Source organism: Grus americana, chromosome 3 (assembly GCF_028858705.1).
Source record: "Grus americana isolate bGruAme1 chromosome 3, bGruAme1.mat, whole genome shotgun sequence".
In the NCBI taxonomy this organism is placed as follows: Eukaryota; Metazoa; Chordata; class Aves; order Gruiformes; family Gruidae; genus Grus; species Grus americana.
The window spans coordinates 68077790-68093716 of record NC_072854.1 but is presented as its reverse complement, the minus strand read 5'-3'; the positions used below and the strand labels follow the sequence as shown (position 1 = coordinate 68093716).

General features: G+C 40.7%; 1 protein-coding gene across 8 annotated transcripts in view; it reads left to right on the top strand.

Annotated features, from left to right (window-relative positions):
* ARID1B (AT-rich interaction domain 1B) overlaps positions 1-15927 on the top strand; it is a 336150-nt gene that overhangs the window by 250256 nt on the left and 69967 nt on the right. For 7 of the 8 annotated variants that reach the window (XM_054822470.1, XM_054822463.1, XM_054822469.1 and 4 more), the window contains exon 6: positions 525-614. The exons of the other annotated variant lie outside the window; for it this stretch is intronic. In XM_054822470.1, coding sequence (XP_054678445.1) covers positions 525-614 — 90 coding nt within the window. The remainder of the gene's footprint in view (positions 1-524; positions 615-15927) is intronic. 8 annotated transcript variants of the gene reach the window in all.

Below are 15927 nucleotides of genomic sequence, written 5' to 3'. Positions count from 1 at the left end.
GACATTCAAATAATATTAAAACCACTGATTCATTGAAATACTTTTTAAACTGTTGTTAGTCATTTTTGTATTGACTGAATTTTTCATTGGTAATATTGTTGGCAGCAGTCCATGTCTGCCTGGCTGGAGGCCAGTTTAAGCTCGGCAGGATGAGCCCTATTGTTCAGCAGACTTGGATTTTGTTAAACTCTCTAACAGAAATATGTGTCAGGAGATTTGCAGCTATAAATTGGATCATGTCGGTGAGGTTGGGAACTCGCTCAATATGAAATTGAACATTTTGCCATGCCTGTTGCTAAATATGTTTATGCATGTTTCCTCCGTGGGCTTCAGAAAGAAAAAAAAAAAAGAAGAAAAAGAAGGAAAAAAAAAGAAAAAAACTAGACCTGTTGAGCTCTGTCTTCACCTTATACAGTTGGTACTTTCTTTGACATTGAAAGGTTGAAAAATGCAGCAAGGCTTGGTTTTGTGCATTGCAATGTTAAAAGCAAGTCTATTTTCCCTTTTTTCTCTGTGTGTTACAGGCAGTCAGATGCCACCGCAGCCTCCTGGCAGCCAGTCAGAATCCAGCTCCCACCCTGCCTTGAGCCAGTCACCAATGCCACAGGACCGAGGTTTGTTAGGTGGTGGGGCTTTTTTAGTGATGCCAAATGCAGCCTTCATCTTAAGTTGCACATTAGCAATGTGAGATTTCCTGGTATTTCTTTTCTTTTCCCAGGGAAAATAATGACAGTCCTCATTGTAAAAGGCTCAGGGGGTTTCCTTCTCTGGGGAAAGAGCAATTGAATAGCAGGTTTTACCAAAATATAATTGCAAACAAGGCTTTCTCAAAATACGGTGAATGCCCAGAGTATAAAGGCAGTTTGCTGTAAATACTTGATTGATATCCTAGAGAATTCAACTTTTCGTTGTCTATCTTGGAATTAAGATGTATAGAAGTAGTGCTAGCTTTGAGCACTGCAGTTTTGCTACTGTTCTTAAAATTCTCATCTCTGATGTCTTTGCATGGACATGATAGCTAGTCCTCCTGCCAGTTCTAGAAATAAAAATATCTTTAAATATAAAGGGAAATGAACTATTTAGATCAAATGGTTCAAAGATTTGGAAATCTTGCAAGGGAAAACCTTGCAGGCAACAGCACTGTTCTAAAAGGGTACTTCCTAGCAAGTGCTAACAAAATAAACAGAGCTTTTTTTTTTTTCTTAATGTTACCATTTATAAACTTTAAGCCCTTTTCCTTGCACCTCCTTCCTCCCTAGCTTGTGAAAGGTAGTTGTCACAGCTTTGTTGTGTGGCCACACGATCAACTGCTGTAAGCTGGGCATCCTGTCCATGCAGTGGTTAACATGTGCCAGCGACAAGCTTGCAAAACAGACACATGATAACTGTGATAAACACAGAGTTATTTATGAAATGCCCCTCCTAAAATGTCTTGCTACCAGAAATATTCCAAGTAGCACCATATGGGGATACCATAAATACTAGAAGTTTTCTCACAGTGAAACAAGTTCAACTCACAGAATGACAAATTTCTGGGATAGCATCCAGGAGGAACTAAGAGGACTCACAAAGAAGAGGAGAGAGTCTTAATTTTTGCTATTTTTCTGTGTTGGATGTCCCCTCCTCCAGGAATGCTGATTAATGAGAACATGAAACACACAATTCCACACTCAACTCGTTTGTTTTGTTTCCTTTTTACGTTGCTCTTTATACACAGCTGTTAGTGTGGTGACTTATTTTCTCCTTAAAAATTGTTTAGAATAGTGTACATGTTTGGTGAAAAAAGAATGACCTCAGTATCCAATACAAACATATGAAGTTTTGTGGGATAAAATGTCACAAGGCAGTGGGAATGGATCAGATTGAGGCTTTGAAGACCCAAGCACCTCGGGAAGATGTGCACGTTTCCTGGCACGACTGGGTCTTTGCACAAAGTGTTAGACTGCCCAGCAATAATTATTTCTGCAGTGTGTGTTCCTCACCTGGCTTTGGGGGGTGAGTAAGGCAGATCTGACAGAGCTGGAAGGATCGAACCTCTCCATTGCTGCTGTAGAACAAAACTGGGGGTCGCTGTATGGTCGGGGGAGGCAGAGGAGTATTCAAAAGTAAAACGGAGAAGACAGCTGCCGTAACTGGAAAGTCAAACAAGTAAATAACAGTGAGAGAAATAAAATTTACAGATTGATTTAGTCTGGTTCTTCCTCTGTGTGTGTGGGGGGGTGAGAATTGTGGGTGTGTTCTTAGAGAATGCATTTGGGAATGTTGCGATTTTTGCACTCTTCGTATGCAAAATCTGGTGTAATGTGCATGATCCTTGTGACCCAGCTTGTACAAGAAGTTCATTTGTTTCATGCAGCAGATATGAAATTTGTAACTAGCTAGGTCATATTGATTTTGCAAAACATGTTCCCCAAAGCTTCTCTAAAGTCTGCGCTATACATGCATAAACATGCGTGCATTCCCTTTTGCGCCCTGTCATTGATTAGAGGCTCCTTTGAAATGGAAAACTTCACCTTTTAAAAAGGCTGTTACATTAGTTGATTCCTTTGCTTGCTTGAACTTGTTTCCACTGAACTTGAAGAAAGGAAGGAGGGGGAGTGATGGGGACTCAAAGAGACGGTGCTTGTCATTTACTGATAAAAACCTGAGCAGAAAATCGTTGCTGCTAAGGACACCTGATCCATAGGCATCTGTTACAGTAATTTAAACTCTCGGCTTACTGATACACTTTCTCCCAAAAAAAGAAAATGAAACCAAAAAACCCAGAGACCCTCCATTTTAGCACTTTGTATGACATTTCTTTCCTTGTTTAGAGAGATAATTGAATGAACAAAAGACTACTAATCATTTCTTGAGCAGAATCCTCTGCTCTCAATACTTGAAAAAAAATGTTATTTACCAGATATTGTGAAGCTTGATTGACAGGTGGAGTCTGAGCTGTAGCACTTCTGGATGCTAAACCATTAAGTTTACACTTATTTATTTTATTATGAAAGTGTTTGATTATATTTTACCCTACTTTCCATGGTTACTCAGCACCCAGCTGGGATTTTTATGTTTGCCTGCCTAAGGCTATACATCCCGTGTCATACAGTGCAGCATGAAGCAATGAGCATATTTTTACATGTACGTTCTGTGTGTGGAAGGAGGGGAGTGGTAATGTAGGTACATTATCTACAGTAATAGGAATTTCTTGGGGGATTGGATTTTCTGTGTTCTCAGCTTGCTTCTTATATAGCTTATTTCATACTTTTTGTAATAAGCATAAAAATGCTTAGTTTTTTAAAATCATTTGAAATTTTTTCATGCCCCACTCAAGCTGTAGGACATTTGGACCTGGCTCAGCGTAAAGGGAGCGTGCTGTTCTACGCAGTCCACTTCTGTTCTTGTCCCAGAATCAGTAACCGGCCACCGTTGTTTGATGCCCAGTCAGTGAAACTTTTTCAGTTCTACCCACACGTGTTGTCTACCTAGGCAATAAGAAACTGCATGTACTTTTATGTACATAACCTACGTCTCAGCTCACATGTCTTGGAAAGTACTGGGACTTGGAACTAAGTCCCATAGACCTTAACGGACTGTCGGAGCCGGCGAGCTCTGGAGACAGAGCAGGCTGTGCAGGACTGGGGTCAGAAGTCTGTTGGAGAAGCAGGAGTAGCCATGCCCACTCATCTACTCTTTTCAGCATTTAACTGCTGCAGAACCCCAGCAGTTACCATTACTTGGGAATACCTCATGAAAATGTAGTCTAACTAACTGAGCTAGTCATTGAAACTTGCTATGCTTTTGGCGGGGGAAAGGGGATGCATGTTTTGCTCTTAGTTTCTGATACAGCTGCTCCAGATTTTTCTTCACCATGATCAAAACTAGGGTTTGGATTTTTCATGTTTATTGAAGTCAAAGCTTTTTATAAACTTCAGTTACATCAGCCCCCAGAGGTAGGGCAGCGGTGATGCCACAGCTGTCACAACCATTTGGCAAATAATCGAGGTACGCAGTCGCTTGAGTTCCCTGTATTCAGTTGTACCTACTTATCTCATCTGTTTGGATTTCGGAAGCCGCACTTTAAGGATGTGCTTAGTAGCCAAAACTGCTTGGTGAGTTAGAAGTTATTTGTATGGATGAAGTAGAAACCCAGCATATCCAAATTGACCCCCTAAATCAGTTTCCTGAAGCTGCAGCGTGAAAAAGAACCCTTCCGTCCTGGCCATTAGCTTGTACTCCCACTCTTACTTTTCTAACCTAACGGAGGTGTCTGGCTGTGTACGTGAATACTTACCTATGCAAATACCAGTAGGCGAATATGTGTCGCAATAAGGTTGAAATAGGTGCTTTTGCCCCTGCGGAAATGAATGGTTCCTTACCTAATTTTGAAAAAGCTTAGAAAACTTACCTACTTTAAAGTAATATTTTTCATGCTTATCCAGTTGGATATGTATGTGTCAGGTTTCAGCCTTACATTAAAATAGTGAATTGGGAGCTCCTGAAAACCATTGAATTTAATGGAAACAGTTAATGACTTCATGTTATTACTCTAGCAAGCACTCTCATAATGGGGATACTTAAAGAAGCCTTATTTATTAGTGCAAATGTATATGGGTCAGAATTAATTTTTAAAAAATCTTTAATTGTTTTCCCCTTATAATTTTCACAGCGGTATGTAGTTAAATATTCATGATAATGCTGATGATATGCTAAAGGTCTGAAATAGATCTGGAGTCTCAAAATCAACACAGGTTATTTAACCCTTTTCATCTAATGCACCATTGGGGACTTGCTCAGTGAAATCCCAGAGCACTGGAATAATTAGAAGATAGTAATGAGGATTTAATTAGTCCTTGAGATATGCTGAAATAGGACCACTGAGAACTTTTCTGTTTGGACATGGATTGCAAGCAGAATTGATGCCGTTGCAGCTGCTGTGATGTGCTGGAAAATGTATTCCATTGCTGGAGGCAGTTTCATGGCACCATTCTGCGCCTGTCAGATCTATGTGGAAAGTGCCCGGAGTAAGCACCTCCAAAATTGTTGAATAGTAGCCTTCCTCTTCTCCGTCACCTCCTCCCAGTACCTTTTCTTTTTTTTATGTCATTCTTTCCGTTCTAGCTTTATTTCTCTCTGTTGTTGACATGATCTAGCTTTTGAGGATTGTTGTACAGTTGTATGCTCTATTAAAAACATATCAGAGACAGGGAATAAGAAACTGCAGGCTTGTAGGAGTACAGGTGTTAGTTATACTAAGCAAAATTTGGATCTTTTTGACACAACTGCTTGTGAGCTTTATCCTCAGATCTAGTCCTTATTTAGTATTAGATCTTCACAGAAGTGATATTTATCAGTAGCTGCAATGTAGTAAATTTAAATAGCTTTTTTGGCAGCCAAGATGTTATCCAGCAAGAGGTAGTAACAGATGGGATGTGATCAGGCATTTTGATGTTCTCTTTGTGCTTCCCTATAAAAACTAAGTAGCAACTGAATTCCTGTAACTACAATTTTCTAATTTGCCCATTAGATTTCATATAGGTATTTTTCTTCCATTTAACTGTTTTCTAGGCATGCTTATTTGTACGCAGTCATCACATAAATTCCACTGTCATGCATTTTCCTCTAACAAAATGTGAATGTTTTTGCTTCTGTGGAAGACACAGAATACCAATCTGGTGTTTTGCACCTACAATTCCTGATCAGATTTATGGCTTAATACTGACATTTGATGATAGAGATTCTTTTCCCTGAAATCTATTTTCTTCTTAAAAAAGAAACCAGAAGGAAGAAAATAGATCAAAGAATTCTTATTGCAACAAAAAAGACACTGTAGTTTGCTTTTAGATCTTAAAAAGACTTTTTCCCTGAGAATACGTTTTTTGCTCTCATTTGGGGATTTGGGATCTATTCAGAGCACCAAGGAGCTAGAGAATAAAATGATTCTTGTCATTAAAATTCTTCTGCTTGCCATGTTAACGATGACACCACTTAAGGTTAAATCAGACTTGGTAATAAGTTTACTTGATGTAGACTGAAGTGTTTCAGGCTCTTAAAGAAAGATGCTTGAGACATGCACTGAGTGCAAAGCCACAGGTATGTTTGAGAGTCTCTTCTGCACATAGCGTTCTCCAAGTGGGTCAGCGCGGAGGAGCTGAGCTCCACCTGGTGCGCAGGAACACCGTGCCAGGCTGGGAGGAAGCCTTCATGCCTAGAAAACTGGGGTTGGGGGGGGATTGTGCTCTCAACAGCCAGAAAAGTGAGTCATGTAAGGAGGAAAAGCAGGTTTTAGATGAAACTGTCACACATCTTTACAAGTTTTTTCATGGCAAGGCTAGCTCTGTGAAACACCTCTTTCTCATCTTGAGTCACGTGATGGAATAGGAACATAGAGAGCTGATCTGTACGTGAAGGCAGAGCCCTGCAGTACAGCCGTGCGCTAAACTTCTTTGGTGACTCAGAAAGTTGCATTAGTTTCTCAGTTTCATGAGCTCAAAATTTATCAACAGTCTTTAAAAAGGATCAGGCCATCATTGTTTTTTAATGCTGTATTTTTAATTTGATTGTAAAAGTGGAAGTGAAGTGCACTGAAATGTAGCGTTGGTCTGATGAGCAGGTTTTTTAAAGGTATCGACATTATTTTTCTTTGCTATTTTAATTGCAATAGCAGCCAAGACCCTCATTTTTGTACCTGTTTGCATTGTACTACATCATGTGGCAATACACAACAAAAAAGCTTGCAATATGTCTACTTTGATTAGTAATTGAGATCTTTGGGATAGAAGGTTACTGGTTTTCACTCTGAAACTATTCACTGTGGGAGTGAATAGTTCTGTGCCCGTTTGTCTCTCAAGGAAAAGCAGGAAGACCTGCTTTTCTTGCCCAAAAGTATTAGAAATGATGTTACTCTGCCAAACCAGGTTAATTCTTAAAGAAATCAGTTGCCATTTCAGGATGCTGGTTTCTGACTGTACTTGGATTTCAAACATAGACCAGCCGGTCTCAGCGTTAGGTGGATCTGATTAGTTGTGGCCCACACTAAATATACAGCGGTATTGGCCATCTGCAAGAAGAACCAAAGGAGGAAAGGGTATGATTTACATGTGATAAACCACAGTGGGAGAGAGCAAAACTGCAGAAGTAGGATTTGAAGTAGATAATAATATCTGTACAATCAAAACCCAGAGTCAGGTCTCCCAAGTAATTTTTGTATAGTAGCAGCTGGTCATTGCTTTCTTCTTGCTGACGTTAAATCTTGTTATACTTGGGGATGAATCTTTATTTCATTTTTTAAACTAAATTGGGGATTCTCTTTTTGAGATTAGGGAGCAGAATTGAATTATTCTGAGAGAGTTTATATAGTTGCCAGCAGAGAGACTTCTCAATAGAAAAGTTTCCACTGACTTCATTAGGCAGCCGTCAGATTCCCTGCCTCTGGGCTCAGGGAGAGAGATAAGCCACAAGACGTCAGTGATGAAGAACTTGACAAAGTGACAGTCGATGTTCCTGTCACCAGGCTCGATGTAAAGTTACGGGGTATGATCCCTTTCCCTGGGACAGCTTCCCACCGTGGGCTATAAACGGGGAGCTGCCTGTGGTCCCCTGTTATACAGCACCATCGTTTCCAGGACGCTCTGCTCCCTCAGTACCTAAGTTAACCTTTTTATGAAGGTACTCTAAAAATAAAGAACTTCTGATCTAAGACCCTTTATGTCTTTTTAAGTTAATATATAGGGCAGTGAGCTGAAATGTATATAATGTATGTATTAATAGCTGACACTGGGTAGTTCTTTCCATCCCAAAAGATCCCAAAAGGCTGCAGAATAAACACTCATCCGGGAACAGCTACAAATCAAGGAAGGGAAGAATCAGTCAAATCATAACTCATGGTAAAATAAGACCAAGACAAAGGCATTTTGGGACAGAGGACAACATGCTGATTTTGTATTTTTGAAAAAATAGTATGATTTATTTTACGTGTGTGCAGAACACATCATGTGTATTTTAGTCTTGTCCACAAAATCCATATATATCTCGTGGTATTCAATATATTTACTTCATGAAAAAGAAGATGTGAGTTGATCCATGGAAGCTTTGAACAGGAGTCTCCAGGGAAGGTAAATTTTTCAAACCTGAAATTTAGACCATTAAGCCTGCAGGCCTTGCACATTACATGTTGAAAAATGTCATTCCTTCTTTGCTCTCCTCTGTGATTTTCATAAACATGCATGTTATTAGGGAAACTTAGACAAATGTTAATTGTACAAAGCAGACGGACTTCTCAGGTTTTTCATGTTACTGCTCAGATTAATTCCAGCAGCCCAAGCTACCTACTGAAATTGAGGATTTGCTTTGGGGGCAATTGGGAGGGCGGGGTGGGGTGCTTTTGTGCTGCAATTCACTGGTACACGGATTTTCTGAGCACCATAGTAAAAGCATCTTGCATAAGGCATGTTACAGTAACGAATTGTGTGTAAGATCGTGGATGAGCAATGTGCGTTTGTTCTGTCTGTGCATCAACATCTCCAGAAATGTCTTTCCTTCTCTGCCCTCAGTATAGCACTTAAAATTTACATCAGAGAGCATTACGCAAGGTTTGCATTAGGAAAGGTTGGATATTTCTTCCCCAGCTACCATCTGGGTAATCTGTCTGATCCTTCCCCAGATTCTAATTTATCAGTGATAGATTATATGAATTTCAAGGCTAGGCAGTAGCAGAGGGAGGTTTAGGGGTGGGAAAAAATTTAACATCATTGCATGCTATACATAGACCGGGTTTTGTAATATCAGAGAGAGAAGCAGAGGAGATTCAGCCAGTTAACCTAATGGCACAGCTGGTAAAACACTAGGGGGTCTGGGTTAAAACCTTAGCTAGGTCATTAGTTTCCATCTTCCCCAAAGCTATTCACATTGTGAAGAGAAGCAGTCAGACAAATAAACAGTGAAGAGACTGTAAGACAGGTATTAAAGCATAATAAGAAAATACTTTTTTTAAAAAATAAATCCAATCCAGTGCTTTTTCTAAAACAGAACATTGATCCTTTTGTGAAAAGGAGAAATACCACAGCAATCTTTGCAGGAAGGCCCAATTTTTCTAAGGTGATGTTTTCCATAACTGCTATTTCATATAAGCAAAGAAACATCCTTTGTTGAATGGGTGTGAAGAAATGTGGTGGTCATTCTGCAAACATTAAAAGATACCAACGTGAAAATGTCCAGGCACCAAAGGGAAACTATGTCACTGTTACTCTGGCCCAGAGAACTTTGGATGTTTTTAGTGGCACCCTGATGGACTTGGAGAAGATGACAAGGTTTAATGTGGGCTGAAGAAAGAGCTCAGTGTAGAAATTAGATTTTTTTTTTCCATGGTTAATGAGAAAACAATAAAGAACTTTCTCCTAAAAACTCTGTGGGACTTTTTTGAAAAATAGATTGTTATTGGAGAAAGAAATGAGGATTTTAAAATCTTTTTTTAGCTTTTATATGAGTAAAAAACATTATCAAGACTATTAGCCATCTTGTTAGAGGCTAAAGAATAAGTCTCTTAATTTCTCCTATGTCAGTGGTCTCAGTACACTTTTTTATGCTGCTGTCCTTCAGTTGCCCAACTTGCTTGTCAGCAGAAGTGTTTACTCAGTACCAGGGATATTTGCAAAGATCTGGTGTATTCAATACCTAAGTATTACCCATGTTGGTGCTGCTGCTCGGGACACATCTAACAGGTTCATACCAGAGCCATCCAAAGATATTGCATTGGTGCAGTGCTGTAACTTAGCCGGGCTGAATATGGATCAGAATCTTTCTTGCCATCTGTTTGTAAAGGTGTTTATTTGAGTTGTTATTTTTTTACCTGCCTGTTAACTGGACAGGAATATTGAGAATTAGTATTTACATCATCTTAATGAGGTTTACACTGCAAGATGATCTACTCACCGCTCACCAGCCCATCACCTTGTAGTGTATATTACTAAGTTGGATGTTCCATGTATGACAAACGTAGGTTTCATATGTGCTGTCACCAGTCCAGCAGGGCGTGCTTTTGTAACGCTAGCTTCTGGAAAGTGAGAATAAGAGCTGAGGAAAGTACATTGTCTTGAATGTAAAGAAATCTTGTGCCTGTTTGCTCTAGAGGCCAGTTTTCTTATGCCACCGACATGGTTTCACTTGATTTATTTGATTTGTATTCTGGTACATGGGTCAAACCTTCTCCGGTTTCTTCATTGCTGTTATTTGGTTTGACTTGTATAAAATATTTGGCTGCTTGGATTTTTTCCCAGTATCTACATCTCTCTCACTGTGTCCTTTTTAATGTATATTTTAAGTAGCACTTTAGGAGGTACCATGCCATCCTTTGCCAGTGACAGTAAGTAGTTTGTGGCCAGGTAGCGCCGCCCCCCCGTAAGCAATGGCACAACAGTATTTTCTTAGCTCCTACAATCTGTAAGCCGCTCGTCTCCAGGATTGACCACACCTTTTGAAGATGTTTGTTGCAGTACCATCGGCAGACTGTGCAGACAATCTGGTTGCTTATTTAGAGTCCTGATATGTCAGGCTTATGTGAGAGTAATGAACTCTTTCAATTGCTAAAACACTTCATTAATGTGTGAGTCTTGTTCTATTGGATGTTTCCTTGCCGTGCTCTGAGGTCCTGACTGGGCATGTTTAGCTGGGCAGACACCCAGACATGGTTCACCAGTCCAAACACTTTCTGAGCTGTCCTTGCCATCTGAGACGGGTGGGCTAGGGAGAATTTCAGTCTTAACTGTGATCTGCCTGAGCATCCTGCCGTGCTAACAGGTTGCCACTGCACAGAGTATTGGTTTTCGTTTGTTTAGCTTTGCCCTGCCACTTCTGTCTCTGTGTTGTTTACTCATGGACGAGCTACATTTGGGAGTCGCCGCTTTAGATCCGTCTCAATTCTGTTGTATTCTCTGGTGAAAATCCTGAGATAGTGAATGCAACCCAAACGGCTGTCTGAGGAAGGGAAGTCTGCCAAAAACTGTGTCATGGGTGTGCAAACATTTGCTCTTTTTCCTCAAGGGTGCTGGCCAGTGCCTTGGTAACATACCAAGCACTGGAAATTTGTGTGATTACACACACACAAGATTTTCCTTTATAGGTAGTGGAAAATATCTCTTTTCACTTATTTAATTTTTTTGAGCTGATTTGTAAGTAGATAATTTTCTGTTATTTTTCTCTAGTTATTTGATGATTAGTGAATGCATCCAATCTGTTTCTGCTTTTCTTATTCTATGATTTTCAGAGTAATAAGCCTGTCTAGCCCCTTCCTTAGCCCCTGCCCTTGAACAAAGGGAGCTTCCTTATTCCTTGCTGGGAAGGGTTCCTCAATTGTTTTGGTCCCATGCTCTGTCACTAAGCATGCCTCTCTAGAAAGAGCGATAGCCTGATGTATTTTTTCTTACGTAAGTTCTTTTTTACAAAGTACCATTGCAAGTTGTATCTTTCCTCATTTTTTATTTATCAAATCTGTAATTTAATGATGATCTGCTATCGCTGTAAACTCCAAAGCTTTCCTGAGCTTAAAATGAGTAAGTGTTCCACGTGTTTTCAGGTTTAATTCATTCATGAAAATCGATGCACTACTCCTGGCTAAATCAAAAGACCTCTCATTGACCATGGGTTAAGTGTGTGCCAGTAGACAGTTGCTGTCCATCAGTTGATGTGCAATAACTTGTTACTTTGCAGTCACTTAATTTGTGTTTGAGCTCCTGCTTTCCTGGAAAGGTTTTTTTATATTCAAGCCAAGACTTTAAAATATCGAAAGAATCCATTTCAGATTTTATAGCAACACCCAGCGCATTCGGTGGGTGTTTTTCATGGTTACTGCTAAGGAGATAGTATTCAACAGACAGCTGATTTTGTACTGGTCAGTGTACAAATGTAAGTAAGACAACCTTAGTGCCTAGTTTCATGAAGCTTTAGTAATTTACTGTTTATCTGTTTTGTGTATACATATGCATAAGATTTTATACAAGATTTTATATGTTTTTTACAAAGGCATCATATATGGTATTAGCTATATGATATATATTACCAGATGTTAGTACTGTATAGGACAACAGAAGCTTCATTTTTGTCTTTTCATTTATCAAAGGAGCAGAAACACTGCTATCGTAAGCATTACCCATTTTATGTTTTTTGTCTATAGTTTGCTAAAAAGAAAGAAGAAAAATATCCTGCTACCTGACCATTTTTAAACCTTGTATATATGAGCTATTTGAACATGCAAACATATTTTATTATAGAAATGGTGTGCTAAGTGTTAATAGTATGCTACTGTTTCATTTAGAACTGAAAAAATGCGAAGATGACTCTAAAACTTTAAATTGGGCTTTTAATAAAGACAACCTATTCTTTAGGTATGTAAACGTAGTACAAAAATAACTAAATAGGAAGACAATACTTCTGGCAGGTTCACTTTATTCAGCTACTCCTGAAATAGCTTAGTTTGCTAAAATCCACTCAAGTGTTTTTTCAGTAAGTAATCTCTTGTTGTGATGGCAAGTAAAGCATCATCTGTACCTCTTTTATCACTAATATTAAGGGAAGGGAGTAGATTTGTTCTCTGATGAGCATGTTGCCCTTGCAATTTTTAAAGTCTTAACTCATAGCTGTTTCCTAGCAGTTTATTTAAAAGACAAAAAACCCACCTTGTTGTCACAGAGGTTTGACGTGTCAGGTGCAGTCTGGCTGTTTAATCGCTCCACTGCCTTTACTCCAGCGCAGCTCTAATGTAATCCTACTTCCCTTCTTTACAAAAGCAAACTTTATCTTAGATGTAATTTTCTGGAAGAAAAATTTATTTCTTTTTGTATCGGTTATAAAATGAAGCTGAACACTAGGGAAAATGTGTGTAAATAAGGAAAAATGAATGTATGCCAGCTGCTCCCTTTCATTTCTGATAAGATTTCTAGAATTGATGTTGTTTTCTCTTTATGATGCAAGAATGTTAACGTCTTGATCAGGAACCCCTTTTCTCTCTAAGACTTCTAAGCTTTCTGCAAATATTTGAAACACTTCAAACTCATGCACTGAGTTTGATCTCTGAACGTTCACTGGGCTCTCACAGAGGTAGACGTGTCAGGTGCAGTCTGGCTGTTTAATCGCTTTTTAATAGTTTAATAGACTCCTATTTCTTGTAATGGAATCCAGATCACAGTAAGGACCTGATCTTGCCGCCTTATCCACATCGCATCTGTTGTTGTAATGACTCCTCTGCTCTCTGGAAGGAAGTTGGAGCATGTCCTATTTTAAGGCCATGCTTCAACGTACCCTACAGACAGTGATAGAAGATAATATGGCACAGATATTCTTCCTGAATTTCAAGCTTCCTTTTCCTTAATTCTTTACCTGTCCACGCTCAAGAGAAGATAGCAAAGCCAACCTCATTTGAGAGGGATCTCACACCCTCTGGGATGATGAAACTCATGCCTCACGTCAAAAGCTGTTAAAGACCCTATTCCATTCTCATTGCATTAATCAACATCTCTGTAAACTAAGGCCAGAGCATGAGTTTGAGTAGTATCACCCAGTTATCTCTGCTGTTGAATTACTGGCGTGGCACACGGCATGGTTTTGGCTGACGCCTGTGAGCCCTGCCTGAGCACAGCCCAGGGCGCGGAGGGAGACAGTAGAAGGGACTGCGCGCAGGAGTCGTACGGGCGAGGCTACCAGGATCGAGTGGGAAGGTTTAGCTGGACGGACACAAGCGTGCCACACCGCTCTGCAGGCCAGGGAATGGTCCTGGCGTGTTTTGTGTATGACTGCGCACATAGCCACACAGTCCACTCCACAGCATCAGAAACAGATTAGAAGTTTCCTGAAGAAGAGGTCATTTGAGTGGAAACAGTTATTTCACTTATTACTCTAGTCCCTTCAGGAGCCCTTCTGACAACAGCAGAGCTGGCTAAAACTGATGTTCTCCATTAGACATCAGTCCATGTTCTCCATTAGATTCAACAACCAGCAGTCCATCTGCATCACTACTGGAAATCACTACAACCCATACAAACGATAGCTTTTCAATGCGTCATCCATCCTTGTGGTGTTAAGAAAAGTACTGCCTGCGATAATAACCAGGGTGAAAAACCTTTATCACTAGGACAGCGTTTGGAAAGTTATCTTGTATAGATTAAAAAGCCCACAGTGAACAGAAAACCCTCACTTCCGTACTAGATACAGGAGTAACTTTACTGTCTTTATAATAAAAAACTTAGTGTGACCAGTACAAAATTTTTCATTTAAATGGATCCCACGAGTGTGATGTATATGGTGTATGTGTGTCGGGAATGCGAGCATTTATTTCATACAGGCATACGATTGTATTAGGTTTCTAAATTAGTTACAGCACTGTCGGCAGAAGGCATAGGCTTTGTAATAAGATTTGTGCACAGAGCAGAACTATTCTAAAAATCAAGGGATCTGTTGCAAAATAGAGCTAAGTGGAGAAGGTCATAAGAGCTTTCCTTCGCAGGAGCGTGGAGTTTTCCAACCAGTACAGACCAGTTTCCAAGCCACAATTTCGCCATCGGTTACTTGCCGTGCCGCATGCCCATGCCTGTGGTCCGGCTTCCTCCAGAGCGGGTGTCAGGCTCTGAATTTGCAGTTCAGGTGCAATCGAATCCCCTGTCTTGGGGCTTGCACAAAGGTCAGGAAAACTCTGTGCATATTCTGCCAAACCTTGCAGTTGTTAGATTTTTAGCACGTTACGGGTTGAGTTCTTCATAGCACAAAAGAACTGGGCACAAGGGGGTGCACGATCATCTCAGCTCCTGGTTTTTCTCCTTGCGACCTGCGGCATTGAGCTTCTTGTCTCTCTGACAGGGTTGTAGTGGATGGATAAGTATGCTATCTAGCAAAGGTTTGCGGACGGCTCAAAAAACGTTTACATGTGTTTGGACTCAAAGCCTGATCTGTGGTAAAGTACACACCGCCTTTCATCTCTGCAATGCGGATACCGTCCCCTTTTGTACAGCGCTTTGTCACCAGTGTGCAAACAGGGAGGCTGACCCGCAGGACGGCGGGAAGGTTGTTCACCCAGCGTCACCTGCCACGTCAGTAACAGCAGCGCTAGAACGAGAACCTTACTCTTTCAAGTTCAGGACATGCTTGTTGGGGCTGTGGTCCCCACGGAGAGACCACTGAGCCGCCCGGTCGTGGGAGCCGTGGCACCTCGATGTTTTCAGTTACGAGTTTGATCACGTGTCTGCACGTGGCTGAGGAAAAATGACCTCTCTTCGTTAATCAGGCACTGAGTGCTGGGTCTGTGTGACGTTTGATGCTAACCAGTGGGAGGACCCCCCTGCCCTTTGGGACAGTCATATTCTGCCACCTCTCCCTCCTCCTGTCACCCACTTCTGTCTGTCTTCACAATTTGTCTTTGCCCCTCTCTCTCCTTTTCCCTTTTTTTTTTTCCTTTTTCTGATCTTCGCTTCAGCAGCTTCCAGTTGTCCGCTTACTGTCTGAGGGTTTTGCTCTTACCTTTCTTCTATTCCCTCCCTAAAGTAAGGAGAGGCATCATTAATGCTGCCAGGTGAGGTGTCTCCTGGCCTTCAACCTCGCACCTCCCCACACGCACGCCACTAAAATTAATGGAGGGGAGAGGAAACGGGCACCTTCCATAAATAATGCTTCAGCTCTCTGCAACCTCGAAGTGCAGACGCCTCAACTAGTTGCAGGATGGGTCAAAATGCAGACTTGCTCGTGCATGTTCGCCCAGCCGGGCAGCAGTGTGACATGTCTCTGGGACAAACACTGTCCTTCACTACACTCGTGTTTTGCCTTGAAGAAATGGGAAGATGAAATTTAATATGCAAGCAGAAGACACAGACACAAAAAAACCCCAGTTTCTTCCAGAAATCAGACCTTGCTGACTCCTCAGCACATCCTCTTCAACACTGAAAGCAGCACTAAAACCTCTCAGGG